Raw genomic sequence first — 12,014 nt, 5'->3', positions numbered from 1 at the left:
TGAATCAATGGCTGATTAACAGGCTTCTGCAGAACATGAAGAGGTGATTTAACCATGAATCAGGTGTGTTGGAGCAGAGAAACAAGGAGAACCTGCAGGATGGAGGCCCTGAGGACCAGGACTGGACCCCCCTGGCTTAGAACATGCCTTTAAAGTGAAAACTGATGTATTGTGACGTTCTCCAGCCGGACGCCTGCAGAACAAACTTCGATGCCGTGACCATGATCCGAGGAGAACTCTTCTTCTTTAAGTCTCAGTATGTTTGGCGTATTCGTGACGGACACCTGCAGGCCGGTTATCCCGCCTTGTCTTCACGCCACTGGAGTGGTTTCCCTGCCTACATCGATGCTGCGTATGAAGACACATCTGGGAACATCTGGTTCTTCCAAGGTACAGAAAAGAAAGAGAGAACACAACATTTTTTCAAAGTTTCATGATGGAAATCCAAAGGATGAAGGACTTTTCCTCTGTCCACAGAGGTTTTGATCTGTTTTTTTTGTGGAAACAGATTTAGTTGATCTGTTATTTGATGAGCAGAGGTTAATTTATCTGCTACGGACACTTCCTGTTTCAGGCGGCAGCTTCTGGGTGTTCGATGCTGAGAGGAAGATCTCAGGACCAGAGTCGGTGCAGCAGCTTGGTCTTCCTGTCTCAGATATCCACGCAGCTCTAAGGTGGGACGACGGCCACGTGGAGAAAGCCTTCTTCTTCAAGTCTTCTTTCTTCTGGAGCTTCATGGTCCAGGAGAACCGGGTGGAGGACCCCCACCCTCGCAGCACAGATGAGTTGGCAGGACTGCCCAGCTCCATCGACGCAGCCTTTCTGGACAGACACGGTGACGACTTGGATCAGTTTGAGTTTGATCTTATTCTGATGGATCTCCACGGCTGATTGTTGCTTCTCTCACCTTCTGGACAGGTTATGCTACCTTCCTGAGTGGACTGGACTACTGGAGGTTTGACCCTGTGGCGCTGATGGTTCTGGAAGGATATCCTCGCAGAATCGGCACCGATTTCTTCAGCTGTTCTGATTCTGTCTGAAAACAGATTACAGATCCACCGAGCAGCCAGAAACCTGACCTCCTCCAGCCGACGTCTGCAGGACACGACTCGTCTTTCCCTGATGTGCAGCCGACCCACAGATGGTTCTGCTCCATCTGGACCCGGGTCATGTTGGGAACCAGCTCAGCAGAACTCGGTCACAACCTCTGACGGACCGTGGTTCTGGAGTTTGTTGTGCTGCTGTTTAAACCCAGTCCGCACTAATTAAAGACGTGATTTTACATCAGAGTTCTCAGTATCTGCTGGACGAAACCTTCGGTCTTTAAACTGCATGTGAACAAAATGTTTAAATGTTTGGTGTTTATTTGTGTTGACGCTGTTTGAGTCGGCGCAGGATGCTGATGGTTTCTCTGAACGCTAAAAACCACAAACTGCTTTCAAACCAGGAGCTTCACTTCAACATTTCCTCATAATTCAGCTACTTTTTAAACAAACAGAAAAATATATGAAATGCTCATGAAATTATTGTTTTTATTTGTGTGGATTGAGTCGAATCAGAATCTTTTCTCTTTTTTACCGAAGGTGCTGCAGTTTTAAACAGTTTTTATGAATTGTTGTGTGAAGTAATGATAAATAGTGTCTTACCTGCAGTAAACAGCTGTTTGAACCTGGGAAAATATGAGCTAAGCTAACTGATGCTAACAGCAGTGAAGATCTGAACCATGTTTTTACTAAATAAAAGTTATATTTGTGATCTGTTTGTTGCAGACGAAGCATGCGACGCTAACGGTCACAAAACGTTCATCTGGTGTAAAAAAACATCGAAACTAAAGTTATTTACTGTAAAAATTCACAATATTTATTAGCATCAATTAGCTTAGCTTGCTCATTAAGAACCAAGCTGTTTGCTGCAGGAAACACTTTATTTACTAAACAAGAAACAGGAAATCATTTTAATAAAACATTCTATTAATCTGCTAAAGATAAAAACCTAAATTTGACCAAACAGCAGCCAAAAGTAGAAACTATAACAACTTTCTAAGTTTGGAACGTTTTTGTTTTTTGACCATTTCATGAAACTTTTCTGCTCTTTTAATGATTGTTTTTATATTCAGGGATTTCTCTTGTATGTAACCAGTTTTTAAATAAAACCATTAATAAAAACGGACATTTATTGCTGTTGGTGTTCTGTTAGCTGTATGTTTGCAGTCAGAGTATAAATGTTACCTGAAAACACCCACAGGTTTGATCAATGGAGGAAAACTCTCTGTAAATCCTTCAGGAATCAGAGCTTCTTCCCTGGAAGGCTGGGATGAGCTCAGGTGGTCCGTTTGGACAGGAAACAGGAAAAGCTTCAAACATTTCTCAGTTAAAACCATCAGGCTGGAATATTGGTTTTTAAAGAAATAATCAGATAAAATCAGCCTTGTTCTGAAGTTACTGTTTATTCTACTAAATATTATAAAATCATTGAACAACAAATTAGATTTATTTCATGTGAGGAAAAGATTTAAATCAAATGTTTTATTTTGTGAAACTCTCTTCTTGAAACAAAAGTCAAATAATTAATGATAGCCAGATTATAAGAGAGAAATAAGAGCTACATACAGTCTGTATTAATAAATTTGTGGTTGAACAGCGCCACCTGCTGACTGTTTTACAGAACTGCAGATTTCTCAGAATTCAGAAAAACAAACATGTTTGTCACAAAAGATCAGGTTGGTTTAATGTTTTTATCGAATAAGGAACCAGTAATGTGTTTTAAATGACTTCTATATTTACTCTATAACAATAAAATGAAGTTTAAAGTAAAGCTTTGCTCTGTTTCTTTTATATTTTTGGTATTTTTCTCTGCGTGTCTGCGGTCCTTCCTCCTCCTGGGCAGCAGGGGGCGCTACGCACCGCCGGCTCTGACCCGAATGTCATGACGTCACGTCGCTTTACGTCGTGAAACAGGGCGCGTGTGTGTTGGCGGCGGGTTTAAAGAGGCTGAGTTGGAGGGTGAAGGTAAAACTTCAGGATTAGGAGGGAAAATAAAGAGAATAATGGCTGACGACAGGTAGGAAGTTTGGTTTTATTTGTTTTTAAATCATTTAATTCTGCAGAGAACGACTTTTACCTTCCGATTAAATCAGTCTCGATAACTGCTTAAACTAAGCAGCTAAACTAATCATCCTAACTCTGCTTAAATTAACTAATAAACTAAACTAATGAACTCTTTTTGTCTTTCTTTAAGAACTTAGATTTTATTCAGTTTAACGTTTTGAACCCTGACGTTAAAGAAGCGCCTTTTCCTGCTGCTGTCAGCTCTTCTTCTTTGGTTTTATTAATGTAGTTTAACGTCGGATTAAACTCTTCTTCTTTGGTTTTATTAATGCAGTTTAACTTCGGATTAAATTCTTTCTAATCCCGCCTTCCTCTGAGGAGAAGACAGATTATTTCAGATGGTTTTAAAGACAAAGGTTTGCGCGGTTTCAGGATGGCGGGCGGAGACGGGTCCGGTTCGGCAGGTTCTGAAAGGTTCTGATCCGGCAGGGATTAACTTCAGGTTCTGGTCCAGCTGGGATTAAGTTTAGGTCCAGATCCGGCAGGGATTAACTTCAGGTTCTGATCCAGCAGGTTCTAAAAGGTTCTGATCCATTTCCTTCCTTCCGTGCAGCACCGTGGTTCCCCTGCAGGACCTGCCCTGGACCAGCCTGCGGAGCAGCAGAACCAGAACCAAGCGCCGGTCCCGGAGCTGCCTCGGTCCGGGTCTGGACTCTGAGTGCACCCCCACAGAGTCCATCCAGCAGAGCTCGCCTCCTCGGAAGGTCCAGCTGCTCGTCAGCCGGGGCAAGGAGAACCGGTTCGTTCTGGCCCGAAGGTCCAGGAGGAGGAGGGAGTCCGCCTCAGGTAGGAACCCCCCCCAGCCGGGCCCGGCAGCTGCAGGACTCGGACCCAGAACAACATGGCCGTCTGCTTTGTCCTCCCAGGTGTGTCGTGGGACCACCTGCCTGAAGAGCTGCTCCTCAGGATCTACATGTGCCTCCCCCTCCAGAACCTGCTGAGGGCTTCTGGGGTCTGCCGGCGCTGGCATCGCCTGGCGTAAGAACAAACCGCTCACTCTTGGGTCCAGAGGTTCTGACCCGTTTCAGTCCTCCTGGAACCTGAAAAACTCCCGTCTGGTTCAGTTCCTCCTCTCGGCTGAGACGCTCTGTGTTCAGCAGTGAGAACTTGCTGATCCAGATTCTCTGTAGCTTTACTGCTCGGTTCTGATTGGGTCCAAATTCTGCTCCTCCAACATTTAAAACCAGAACTTTCCTTCCAGGTTAAAGATGGTAATCTGCAGCGATGCAGTCAGTTAATGACTCCGGATTAACTCCCGGTTTCAGGTTCGACGACTCCCTGTGGACCAGCGTGGACCTGGAGGGCCTGACCCACATGGGCCCGGCTCTGCAGCAGGTTCTGAAGACCAGAGTCCGGAGGCTGCGCTGTCCTCGGGCTTTTGTTGAAGATCTGCAGCTCGCAGGATCCAGGTGGGTCCGACAGACGGTTCTGTGTCCGGCCCGCTGCAGATAGTTGATGTTCTGTTGGGTTCTGCTTGGTTCTGTGTGTCCGGCCCGCTGCAGAAAGTTGATGTTCTGCTTGGTTCTGTGTGTCCGGCCCACTGCAGAAAGTTGATGTTCTGTTGGGTTCTGCTTGGTTCTGTGTGTCCGGCCCGCTGCAGATAGTTGATGTTCTGTTGGGTTCTGCCTGGTTCTGTTTCCAGCCTGCTGCAGATCGTGGAACTGGATCTGTCCGGCTCCATCATCCCGACCTCGGTTCTGCAGAACGTGGCGGGTCGCTGCAGACGGCTGCGGTTCCTGAGCCTGGAGGGTCTGCGGCTGTCTGATGACATCCTCGGGTAACGGCGGTTCTGATGGGGCGGCCCGTTTGGACCGTCAGAACCGGCTGACCTTGGTGTTTGTGTTCCTCAGCTGCCTGTGGAAGAACCCGGAGCTGCTGCAGCTGAACCTGAGCGGCTGCTCCGACGTCTCGGCTGCTGCTGTGGGCCAGCTGCTCCGGACCTGCTGCAGGTCAGGGTCCGGGTCTGGTCTGGGTCCGGGTCCGGGTCCGTCCGGGTCTCAGCCTCTGTTCTCTCCCTCAGGTTGGAGCAGCTGAATGTGTCGTGGTGCAGCTTCGGCCGCGATCATGTGACCAGCGTGGTGACGAACCTGAGCCCGACGGTTTGCAGCCTGAACCTGAGCGGCTACAGAGACACCCTGACTCTGGACGGTAAATAATCCAGATTATTTCAGATTATCAGATGTTTAATCTGCAGCTGAACAAAGTCTGTTTGTGTCTCAGACCTGAAGCTGCTGGTGGACAGATGTCCAAATGTCCAGACTCTGGACCTGAGGTGAGTCATCAACAGGTAATATCTTACCTGTTTCACATTAATGATCCGAATCCAGAGCATCAGTTTGACAGCTGCTGGTTTTCTGTGCCGCTCACCTGTCAGGTGTGTGTGTGTGTGTGTGTCTCAGTGACAGCACGCTGCTGACGGCCGACAGCTTCCTGCTCCTCCAGCAGCTGAAGAATCTGCTCCACCTGTCTCTGAGTCGCTGCTACCACATCCACCTGGCTGCTCTCAGGTCAGTCTGACCAGAACCAGAACCAGACCCGGTGGAGGAAGGTTGACACATGCTCAGAGTTTTTAAAGATCCAAGTTCTGAGATTCTGTTCAGGGTTTCTTCTCTTCACATTAAGGTTCTGTTTGTTGAACAGAACTGTTTATAAATTTCTTTTGTTGTTTAAAGGTTCAGTTTTCTGATGTCTGACTGGTTAATGTAACTAGTTAACCTGGTTACCGTGTGTGTGTGTGTCTCTGCAGTGACCTGGGCAGGACGCTCCCGTCCCTCCGGTTCTTGGATGTCTTCGGTCTGGTCCAGGACAACCAGCTGCTGTCCCTGAAGAAGGACATGTCCCACATCAGCATCAACTGCAGACCCTTCTCCTGCGTGGCCCGGCCCACCCCGGCCGGCAGAACCGGCCCGCTCCAACCAGACCGCAGCATGTGGGGCCGGACGTGTCGGCTCCGGGTCCCGCTCTGACCCGGGCCGTGGTGGGGTGTAGTTCCTGCAGCAGAACCGTCGGCCCGGAGACCAGAAGAGCCAGGGTCCGGGAGGGGTTGTTGTAGTCTGGCTGGTTCTGCTGGGCCCGCCTGTGTCCGTCTGGTTCTGCTGGGCCCGCTCGTGTCCGGCTGGTTCTGCCCGTGTCCACTTGGTTCTGCTGGGCCCTCCTGCGTCTGGCTGGTTCTGCTGGGCCTGCCCGTGTCGTGATGGACTGAAGGTTTTAGTTTTTCCGGGTCAGCTGGGTCCATGGTTCAGTGGGTTTCATGTTAAACAGAACCGTTCTGACCCGACCCGGTTGGAATAATGTGTTTTTAAATAAAGAATTCTGGTTTTAAAGGTTCTGATGAAGCTCTGACCTGGGATCAGCTGTTGGGTCAAAGGTTCTGGTTCTGTAGAATAATGTTGGACTGAAACTTTTTGTAAACTTGTTTTTAAATTAAAAACCACTGAAGCTGTTTGTTTGTTTTGGTTCCTCCGGCTGACCTGAGGTCAGAAATCTGTTCAAACCTTCGACCGGTTCTGCTTGGATCCAAACAGTTGTGGGTTCTGCCGGGTCGTCTCCAGCAGCTGCTCCAGATGTTGGCAGGTCTGACAGAACATCTGGAGTGAGTTTCTCAGGATGATGAAGACGTTAAAGTTTAAATCTCAGCAGAATAAAGAGTTTTTTCCTGCAGCATCTTTTCTTCCTCAGAAATCAGACGATGACGTTCAGATTTTCATCATTTTGGTTTATTATAAAACTTCCATGAAGGTGGGACATTTTCAACAACAACATGTTCTAAACAGCAGGGCTAAATATTAAAGAAAGCCTGGATTATCTACAAACAGGTTCATAATGAGCTCAACCGACCGGACCCACCCAGACCAGAACCGGGCCCGACACCTTTCACAATCACACTTTAATTTTGGGCTCAAATCAGTGAAACGGAGAAACTTTAAAAAACGAATGGTTTCCATCAGTGATGAGCTCAAACGTCAGCTGGTGGTTTTAATCCTTGTCCCCCGTCAGAATATACAGTTTATAGATTTATAAAAGTTATCACTGCACCATGGCTTATTTTATTAACCTCACAACTTGAACAGAAACTCATTTATTGTACACAAACTGCTATCAGACGCATCTGAAATCTACAGAAAATGACGTGCAGAATGCTACAAAGTTGGATTTTTAATCTTTGCATGTAGAGAAAGAACGACGGGTGAAAGCCACGACACCCGGGCCGCCGGCCGGCCAATCAGAGCTGCTGAAGGCTCTGCGGGGCGGGCAGCGGCGCCGGGCGAAACGACACACAGGAGAAATATTAGAAAGGAAACAAACTTTTTACAAAACCCCTCCCCCCTAAACAAAGAGTCTGCTCCACGACGAAGAGCTCAGTCATCGTCACCGTCGTCCTGGAGAGAAAAACAAAACACGACGGGGATGAGCCGACCGAGCTGCGGACTGCAAACAAACAGCAGCTGACCTCTGACCCCTGGTTAACCCTCTGCTGTCCTGAAGGACGGGTCGCTGTGTACTTGTACATGAACCCCCCTCAGCTGCGTGTATACAAGTACACATCACCACAGTTTGTGTTCATTACTCAGCTCTGACCCGGTTCTGTTTCCACAGAACAACCCGATCAGACCTGCAGGGTTCTGCTGGGTCACAGGACCAGGTCAAAGGTCATCTTTGTTAATGTTGGAAATAAAGAGATTATTAGTTTAAAATCATTTAAATTGTTTTTAGATCCTGAAGTCCACGCTGCGTTCACTGAACCTCAGACTCAAATCATCAGCATAATAAATATTATTAATAATAAATAATTTTCTGAGGAAAAACCTCATTCCTCTGCTGTAATCCTGCTCATCACTGGAACCCGACTCAATAATCAGATTTGATTTGTTCTTATTTTCACAAACAGCTCATTTTAAATTTATTTATTTTTTAGCAAAGAAAATTCAGAAACTATTTTATCTTTAAATTTAACCCCTCACATCTGGTAATCTGGAATAATCTGGTTTCCTCACCTCTCCATCCTCCCCTTCACCATCTTCATCTTCACCCTCCTCTTCTTCACCTTCATCGATGTCCTCCAGACCCTCCTCCTCCTCTTCCTCATCGTCATCCTCAGCCTCTTCATCCTCCATGTCAGGAACCTTAAACCAAGCACAGAAACTCCTGAATAACTGAGCCATGTCCCAGGCAGAACCAGAACCGCGGTCCGGCGGGCCTACCAGGTAGTACTGCAGGGGGTTGGGCCAGATGTCGTCTTTGATCACCTCGCCGAGCTCGTCGGCGCCGGAGTCCGAGTGGTCGGTGAACCAGGTGAAGAAGCTCTCGGGCTCCTCGTGCTGCCGCTTCTTCCCGGCTTTGTTCTGCGTCTGACCGGTCCGCTTGGTCAGGTCCTGGAGAACCCGAGGAGAAAGAAGATTAAATGTAACCCGGAGGAGACCGAGACGTTCCGTCTGCCGGAACCAAACCCACCTTCCCAGTCTTCCACTTGATCTCTGTGGATTTGGAGACGGGGTCTCCGCTCTCGTTGACGTTGAACTCTTTGGAGAGAGCTTTGTTCTCGAAGTACGGGTTCTCATCAAACGACTACAGGAACACAGAGGAGAACACAGAGAGTCAGAGAACGTCTGATCCAGAACAAGAAGCCACTTCAGAGAGAACCGACCCACTTACAAAATCTATTCTGTATCCAGACTTGATGTCCTCGAACTCTGTGACCTCCACCTTCGACAGGTAATGAAGAGCCTCTTCGTCTTCCTCCCCCAGGAGAGCCGAGACTGCAGGACACAGATCACCCGTTTAACCTTCGGTTCTAAGGTTCTGTCAACCAGAACCCGGACCGTTCTTCAGAGCTTTGTCAGAAAGCTGACAGAAATAAAAGCCACTGACCCTGTGGATGGTTGACGAATGTAGTGACCCAGAAGTTTGGGATTTTGGCGATGAGTTCTGATCGCTTCTGAAAGAACGGCTGGCGTAGTTTGTTGTACTTCTGCTCGACTTTTAGGATCTCTTCGCTCGCCTGTTCGTTTAGTCTGCAGGAGAGAAACAGATCCGTCAAACATCTGCGTGTCCAGATGTTTCAGAGCTGAGGAGATGAACTCACCTGTCGATTTCATTCTGAACTTCATCAATGTGTTCGATCGCTTCCTGCTGCTCCTTTTCTGAAAACAGCAAACCAATCACAGCAAACTAAAGGTTTTCAGTTTTTAAACTAAAACTGATACAGACTCAAGTTCAGCTCCGTTCACCTGTGTGTGTGTGTGTGTGTGTGTGTGTGTAAGCGGCGCGTGCACGCTGCCCCGCGGACTGAGCCTCCACCTCCTGCAGCTTCCTGTTGCTGCTGAAGGCGGCCTGGTTTGAATGAAAAGCGGGTCACTCGGAGCCTCTGCTCCCGCAGATGAACCCTTGAGCTCCACGGAGGCCTTATCGGCCACTTTTAGTGTTAATTTAAACTGTGACGTTTCCCCCTAACTTGGAGAATAAACCATTTGTTAAGATTTGAGCCGAACACGAGGCTAAACACCGGCCTGCTTCATTATCAACTAAAGCTAATACAGGCTAACGGCTAGTTAGCTTATGCTACATCACTGAAATATTTTGCACTTTTACTGTTAAATGCGTGTATGGCGGGAAACCAGGCGGTTTGTTTTGTCTCGTTAGAATATTTAACCGTGAAACAGCTCAACACGAAGCAGCGAAGCAAACAAAATGACGATAAAGACATAAAAATGGCGTTCATGAAGGAGGATAACCGTTACCGGAGGTCTCATCTCCTGCGTCGTGATTTGAATTCTCCTTCTTGCTGACTTTTGCCGATGAGCCCGACATGGTTTCGGTTCGCAGCAACTCGTTAGGCCAGAAGGTTGTCCCGAGTGGCTTTAAAACACTTCTAATATGGACAAAAGTTAGTTTCAGTTCACACAACAGAGTCCGCAAGGCCAGCTCCACGATGAAAAGAAACGAGATAATTTCTCCGCCACAACCCCCACAGTCAACACGTTTATGGTCCTCTGCTGCCCCCAGCGGCCTGGAGCGGTATTACACCTGCTGCCCCCAGCGGCCTGGAGCGGTATTACACCTGCTGCCCCCAGCGGCCTGTAGCGGTATTACACTTGCTGCCCCCAGCGGCCTGGAGCGGTATTACACCTGCTGATGATATTACACAAAAAAAACAATAAAAAAACTATAAAACACAAAAAACTATATAAAAAATGTCTCCGTAGACATTAGTGGTATTTAGTCGAACCGAGTGGTAAAACCCGGTCCTGTTTGGAGCTTTACAGCTCAGAGTTTAAACAGGAAGTTGGACTTTAATGACTGAACTGAGGTTTTAGATCTTTTAACAGTTTTTACAGACTAAAAGGTTAAGATGGAGGATTAATTTAAATATGTTCAGCTCAGAGTCTGATGACCTTTGACCTCTCTGAACTTTCCAACATTTCTGGAAACAATCTTTTTCAGGTCCACAATCTTTCCTCTTCTCCAGTTTCTCTCTCTGCTGGAGGACTGATGGTTTCTCTCAGAACCCCCCAGCGGTCAGAGGTCAGAGGTCACACACCCAAACTCCTTCTCTGATACAGAAACATGGAGCAGAACCTGTGGGACCATCAGAACCTCCTCCCAGGTGGCCTCTAACAGACCTCTGAAGTTCAGGAGGATTCAGGGTTTAAAGGCAAAGAAGTTTCAAAACAAAGCTCATAGATACTCTTCAAAATAAGAGTTTAAGACAGTCGAGTTTCTGTTACTAAATAAACTTTTTCTTGTTTCTGAAACCTCAGATTTCCGGGGCGGGAGGAGGCTCCTGGAATGCATCACCTGCACAGGTGCATCGAACACTCGAATCTGATTGGTCGCTGTCAGCCAATCGGCTCCAGCTGACGTCACAGCGGGACCAACTGGATTCAAAGGTTCAGTCAGATTAGTTTCCATCGCGAGGACCGGAAGGAGCAGGTGCCGCGGCCGCTCTCACCTGAGCAGGTGGATCCTGGGAGGATCCGTCAGGACACCTGGCAGGATGTCAGGCTCCACTCCACAGGTGAGTTCGGCTGCTTCGACCCGGCTCAGGTGCCGCGTTTCCCTTCATCAGGGCCGGTCAGGTTCAGGCGGTTCAGGATCAGGATCAGGATCAGAATCCGGATCTTCCAGTTCGTCCTGTTCCTAACATCTGTTTCTGAAAAAAACCTGATTCTGGACGGACCGTCCTGCTGCTGCAGGTTCGGTCCGGTTCGGTCCGGTCAGGTTTCCCTCCGTCTGTTTGATCCAGTCGGAACCACCCCGGGTTTAGGCTCGGTTCTGGGAGGATTTGTTTCTGAACTGGGTTCAGTTTAAAGATAAAAACCTTTCAAAACTGAGAAATCTGAAGAGTTAAAACTTTATTTTGAAAGAATTTTCATGTTTTGTTGTGAAAGAACCCTTTTCTTTGCTCCGTAAACCTTCCAGCCGAACCCGAACCAGAACCAGACTTCCTCTGGGTTCTGTCTGACTGAGTTTCAGTTTCTGTGATGGTCTAAAATAAAACCTGAACAGGTGAAAGGAGGCGGAGCCGTCTGACTTCAGAATAAAATGTTTTTCTTATTAATTTAATGTTTTTATTTTTGTTTTGGTGAAATAAAGTAAAAACTGATCCAGATAAAGATAAAACCATAAATCTGCTCTTCATTCATGAGGTTCTTGTGGTTCTTCTGCTCCTGTCTGACCCTCAGAACAAGAAGAACCAGAACCAGAACCAGACTGACATCCTGGACCCGGAGTTCCAGCAGAACCTGGAAAAGACCCGAGCGTCGGTCAAACAGGAGATCCAACGGGAGCTGAAGATCAAGGAGGCGGCCGAGAGGATGAAGGAGGCCGTCACCAACAGGAGGAGCGCCGCCGAGGTCGAAGGTCAACTCAAGGCCTCCAGCCGCAAGCTGGACCGGTTACTTCAACAGC

General features: G+C 47.7%; 4 protein-coding genes across 5 annotated transcripts in view; 3 read left to right on the top strand and 1 right to left on the bottom strand.

Annotated features, from left to right (window-relative positions):
• The window catches only part of LOC108228590 (stromelysin-3), a gene marked incomplete in the record, with an annotated part of 8,759 nt that extends 6,579 nt beyond the window's left edge, over window positions 1-2,180 (top strand). Inside the window, 3 exon segments of the mRNA XM_025003284.2 lie at window positions 186-390; window positions 575-835; window positions 919-2,180. Of these exon segments, the coding sequence (XP_024859052.1) occupies window positions 186-390; window positions 575-835; window positions 919-1,040 (588 nt within the window).
• A 749-nt stretch (window positions 2,181-2,929) lies between these two features.
• skp2 (S-phase kinase-associated protein 2, E3 ubiquitin protein ligase) lies at window positions 2,930-6,549 on the top strand. Of its 2 annotated transcripts, none has more exons than XM_017404172.2 (10): window positions 2,930-3,060; window positions 3,661-3,893; window positions 3,974-4,085; window positions 4,373-4,516; window positions 4,750-4,884; window positions 4,958-5,056; window positions 5,128-5,255; window positions 5,328-5,379; window positions 5,507-5,614; window positions 5,854-6,549. In XM_017404172.2, exons 1-10 carry the CDS (start codon window positions 3,047-3,049, stop codon window positions 6,071-6,073), a joined length of 1,245 nt encoding a protein of 414 aa, XP_017259661.1. In that variant the 5' UTR covers window positions 2,930-3,046; the 3' UTR covers window positions 6,074-6,549. The 2 variants fall into 2 exon arrangements, with proteins under 2 accessions (XP_017259661.1, XP_037835515.1); XM_037979587.1 differs by lacking the exon at window positions 2,930-3,060 and adding an exon at window positions 3,447-3,521.
• Window positions 6,550-6,801: 252 nt separating this feature from the next.
• Window positions 6,802-10,086, bottom strand: LOC108228589 (protein SET). Its single transcript, XM_017404170.3, has 8 exons — window positions 9,845-10,086; window positions 9,190-9,247; window positions 8,976-9,118; window positions 8,760-8,863; window positions 8,559-8,672; window positions 8,309-8,479; window positions 8,102-8,230; window positions 6,802-7,486 (listed from the first exon to the last, which is right to left on the bottom strand). The coding sequence occupies exons 1-8, from the start codon at window positions 9,912-9,914 to the stop codon at window positions 7,466-7,468; spliced, it is 810 nt and encodes a 269-aa protein (XP_017259659.1). The 5' UTR covers window positions 9,915-10,086; the 3' UTR covers window positions 6,802-7,465.
• Window positions 10,087-10,966: 880 nt separating this feature from the next.
• pkn3 (protein kinase N3) overlaps window positions 10,967-12,014 on the top strand; it is a 9,361-nt gene continuing 8,313 nt past the window's right edge. Inside the window, exons 1-2 of the mRNA XM_037979583.1 lie at window positions 10,967-11,121; window positions 11,789-11,966. Coding sequence (XP_037835511.1) covers window positions 11,101-11,121; window positions 11,789-11,966 — 199 coding nt within the window. The 5' untranslated portion in view covers window positions 10,967-11,100. The remainder of the gene's footprint in view (window positions 11,122-11,788; window positions 11,967-12,014) is intronic.

This window comes from Kryptolebias marmoratus, linkage group LG14 (genome assembly GCF_001649575.2).
Source record: "Kryptolebias marmoratus isolate JLee-2015 linkage group LG14, ASM164957v2, whole genome shotgun sequence".
NCBI classification, from domain to species: domain Eukaryota; kingdom Metazoa; phylum Chordata; class Actinopteri; order Cyprinodontiformes; family Rivulidae; genus Kryptolebias; species Kryptolebias marmoratus.
This window is presented reverse-complemented; position numbering and strand designations above follow the sequence as displayed.

Bases quoted from the DNA above. Each gene is read 5' to 3' on its own strand.
- skp2 (XM_037979587.1), top strand. From the start codon at position 3,481: ATGGCGGGCGGAGACGGGTCCGGTTCGGCAGGTTCTGAAAG. The intron at 5,057-5,127 runs GTCAGGGTCCGG...TCTCTCCCTCAG, and splicing joins CTGCTCCGGACCTGCTGCAG to GTTGGAGCAGCTGAATGTGT. The intron at 5,380-5,506 runs GTGAGTCATCAA...TGTGTGTCTCAG, and splicing joins GTCCAGACTCTGGACCTGAG to TGACAGCACGCTGCTGACGG.
- LOC108228589 (XM_017404170.3), bottom strand. From the start codon at position 9,914: ATGTCGGGCTCATCGGCAAAAGTCAGCAAGAAGGAGAATTCAAATCAC. The intron at 9,248-9,844 runs GTAACGGTTATC...TGCTGTTTTCAG, and splicing joins CGCAGGAGATGAGACCTCCG to AAAAGGAGCAGCAGGAAGCG. The intron at 7,487-8,101 runs GTGAGGAAACCA...TTTTCTCTCCAG, and splicing joins GTGAAGGGGAGGATGGAGAG to GACGACGGTGACGATGACTG.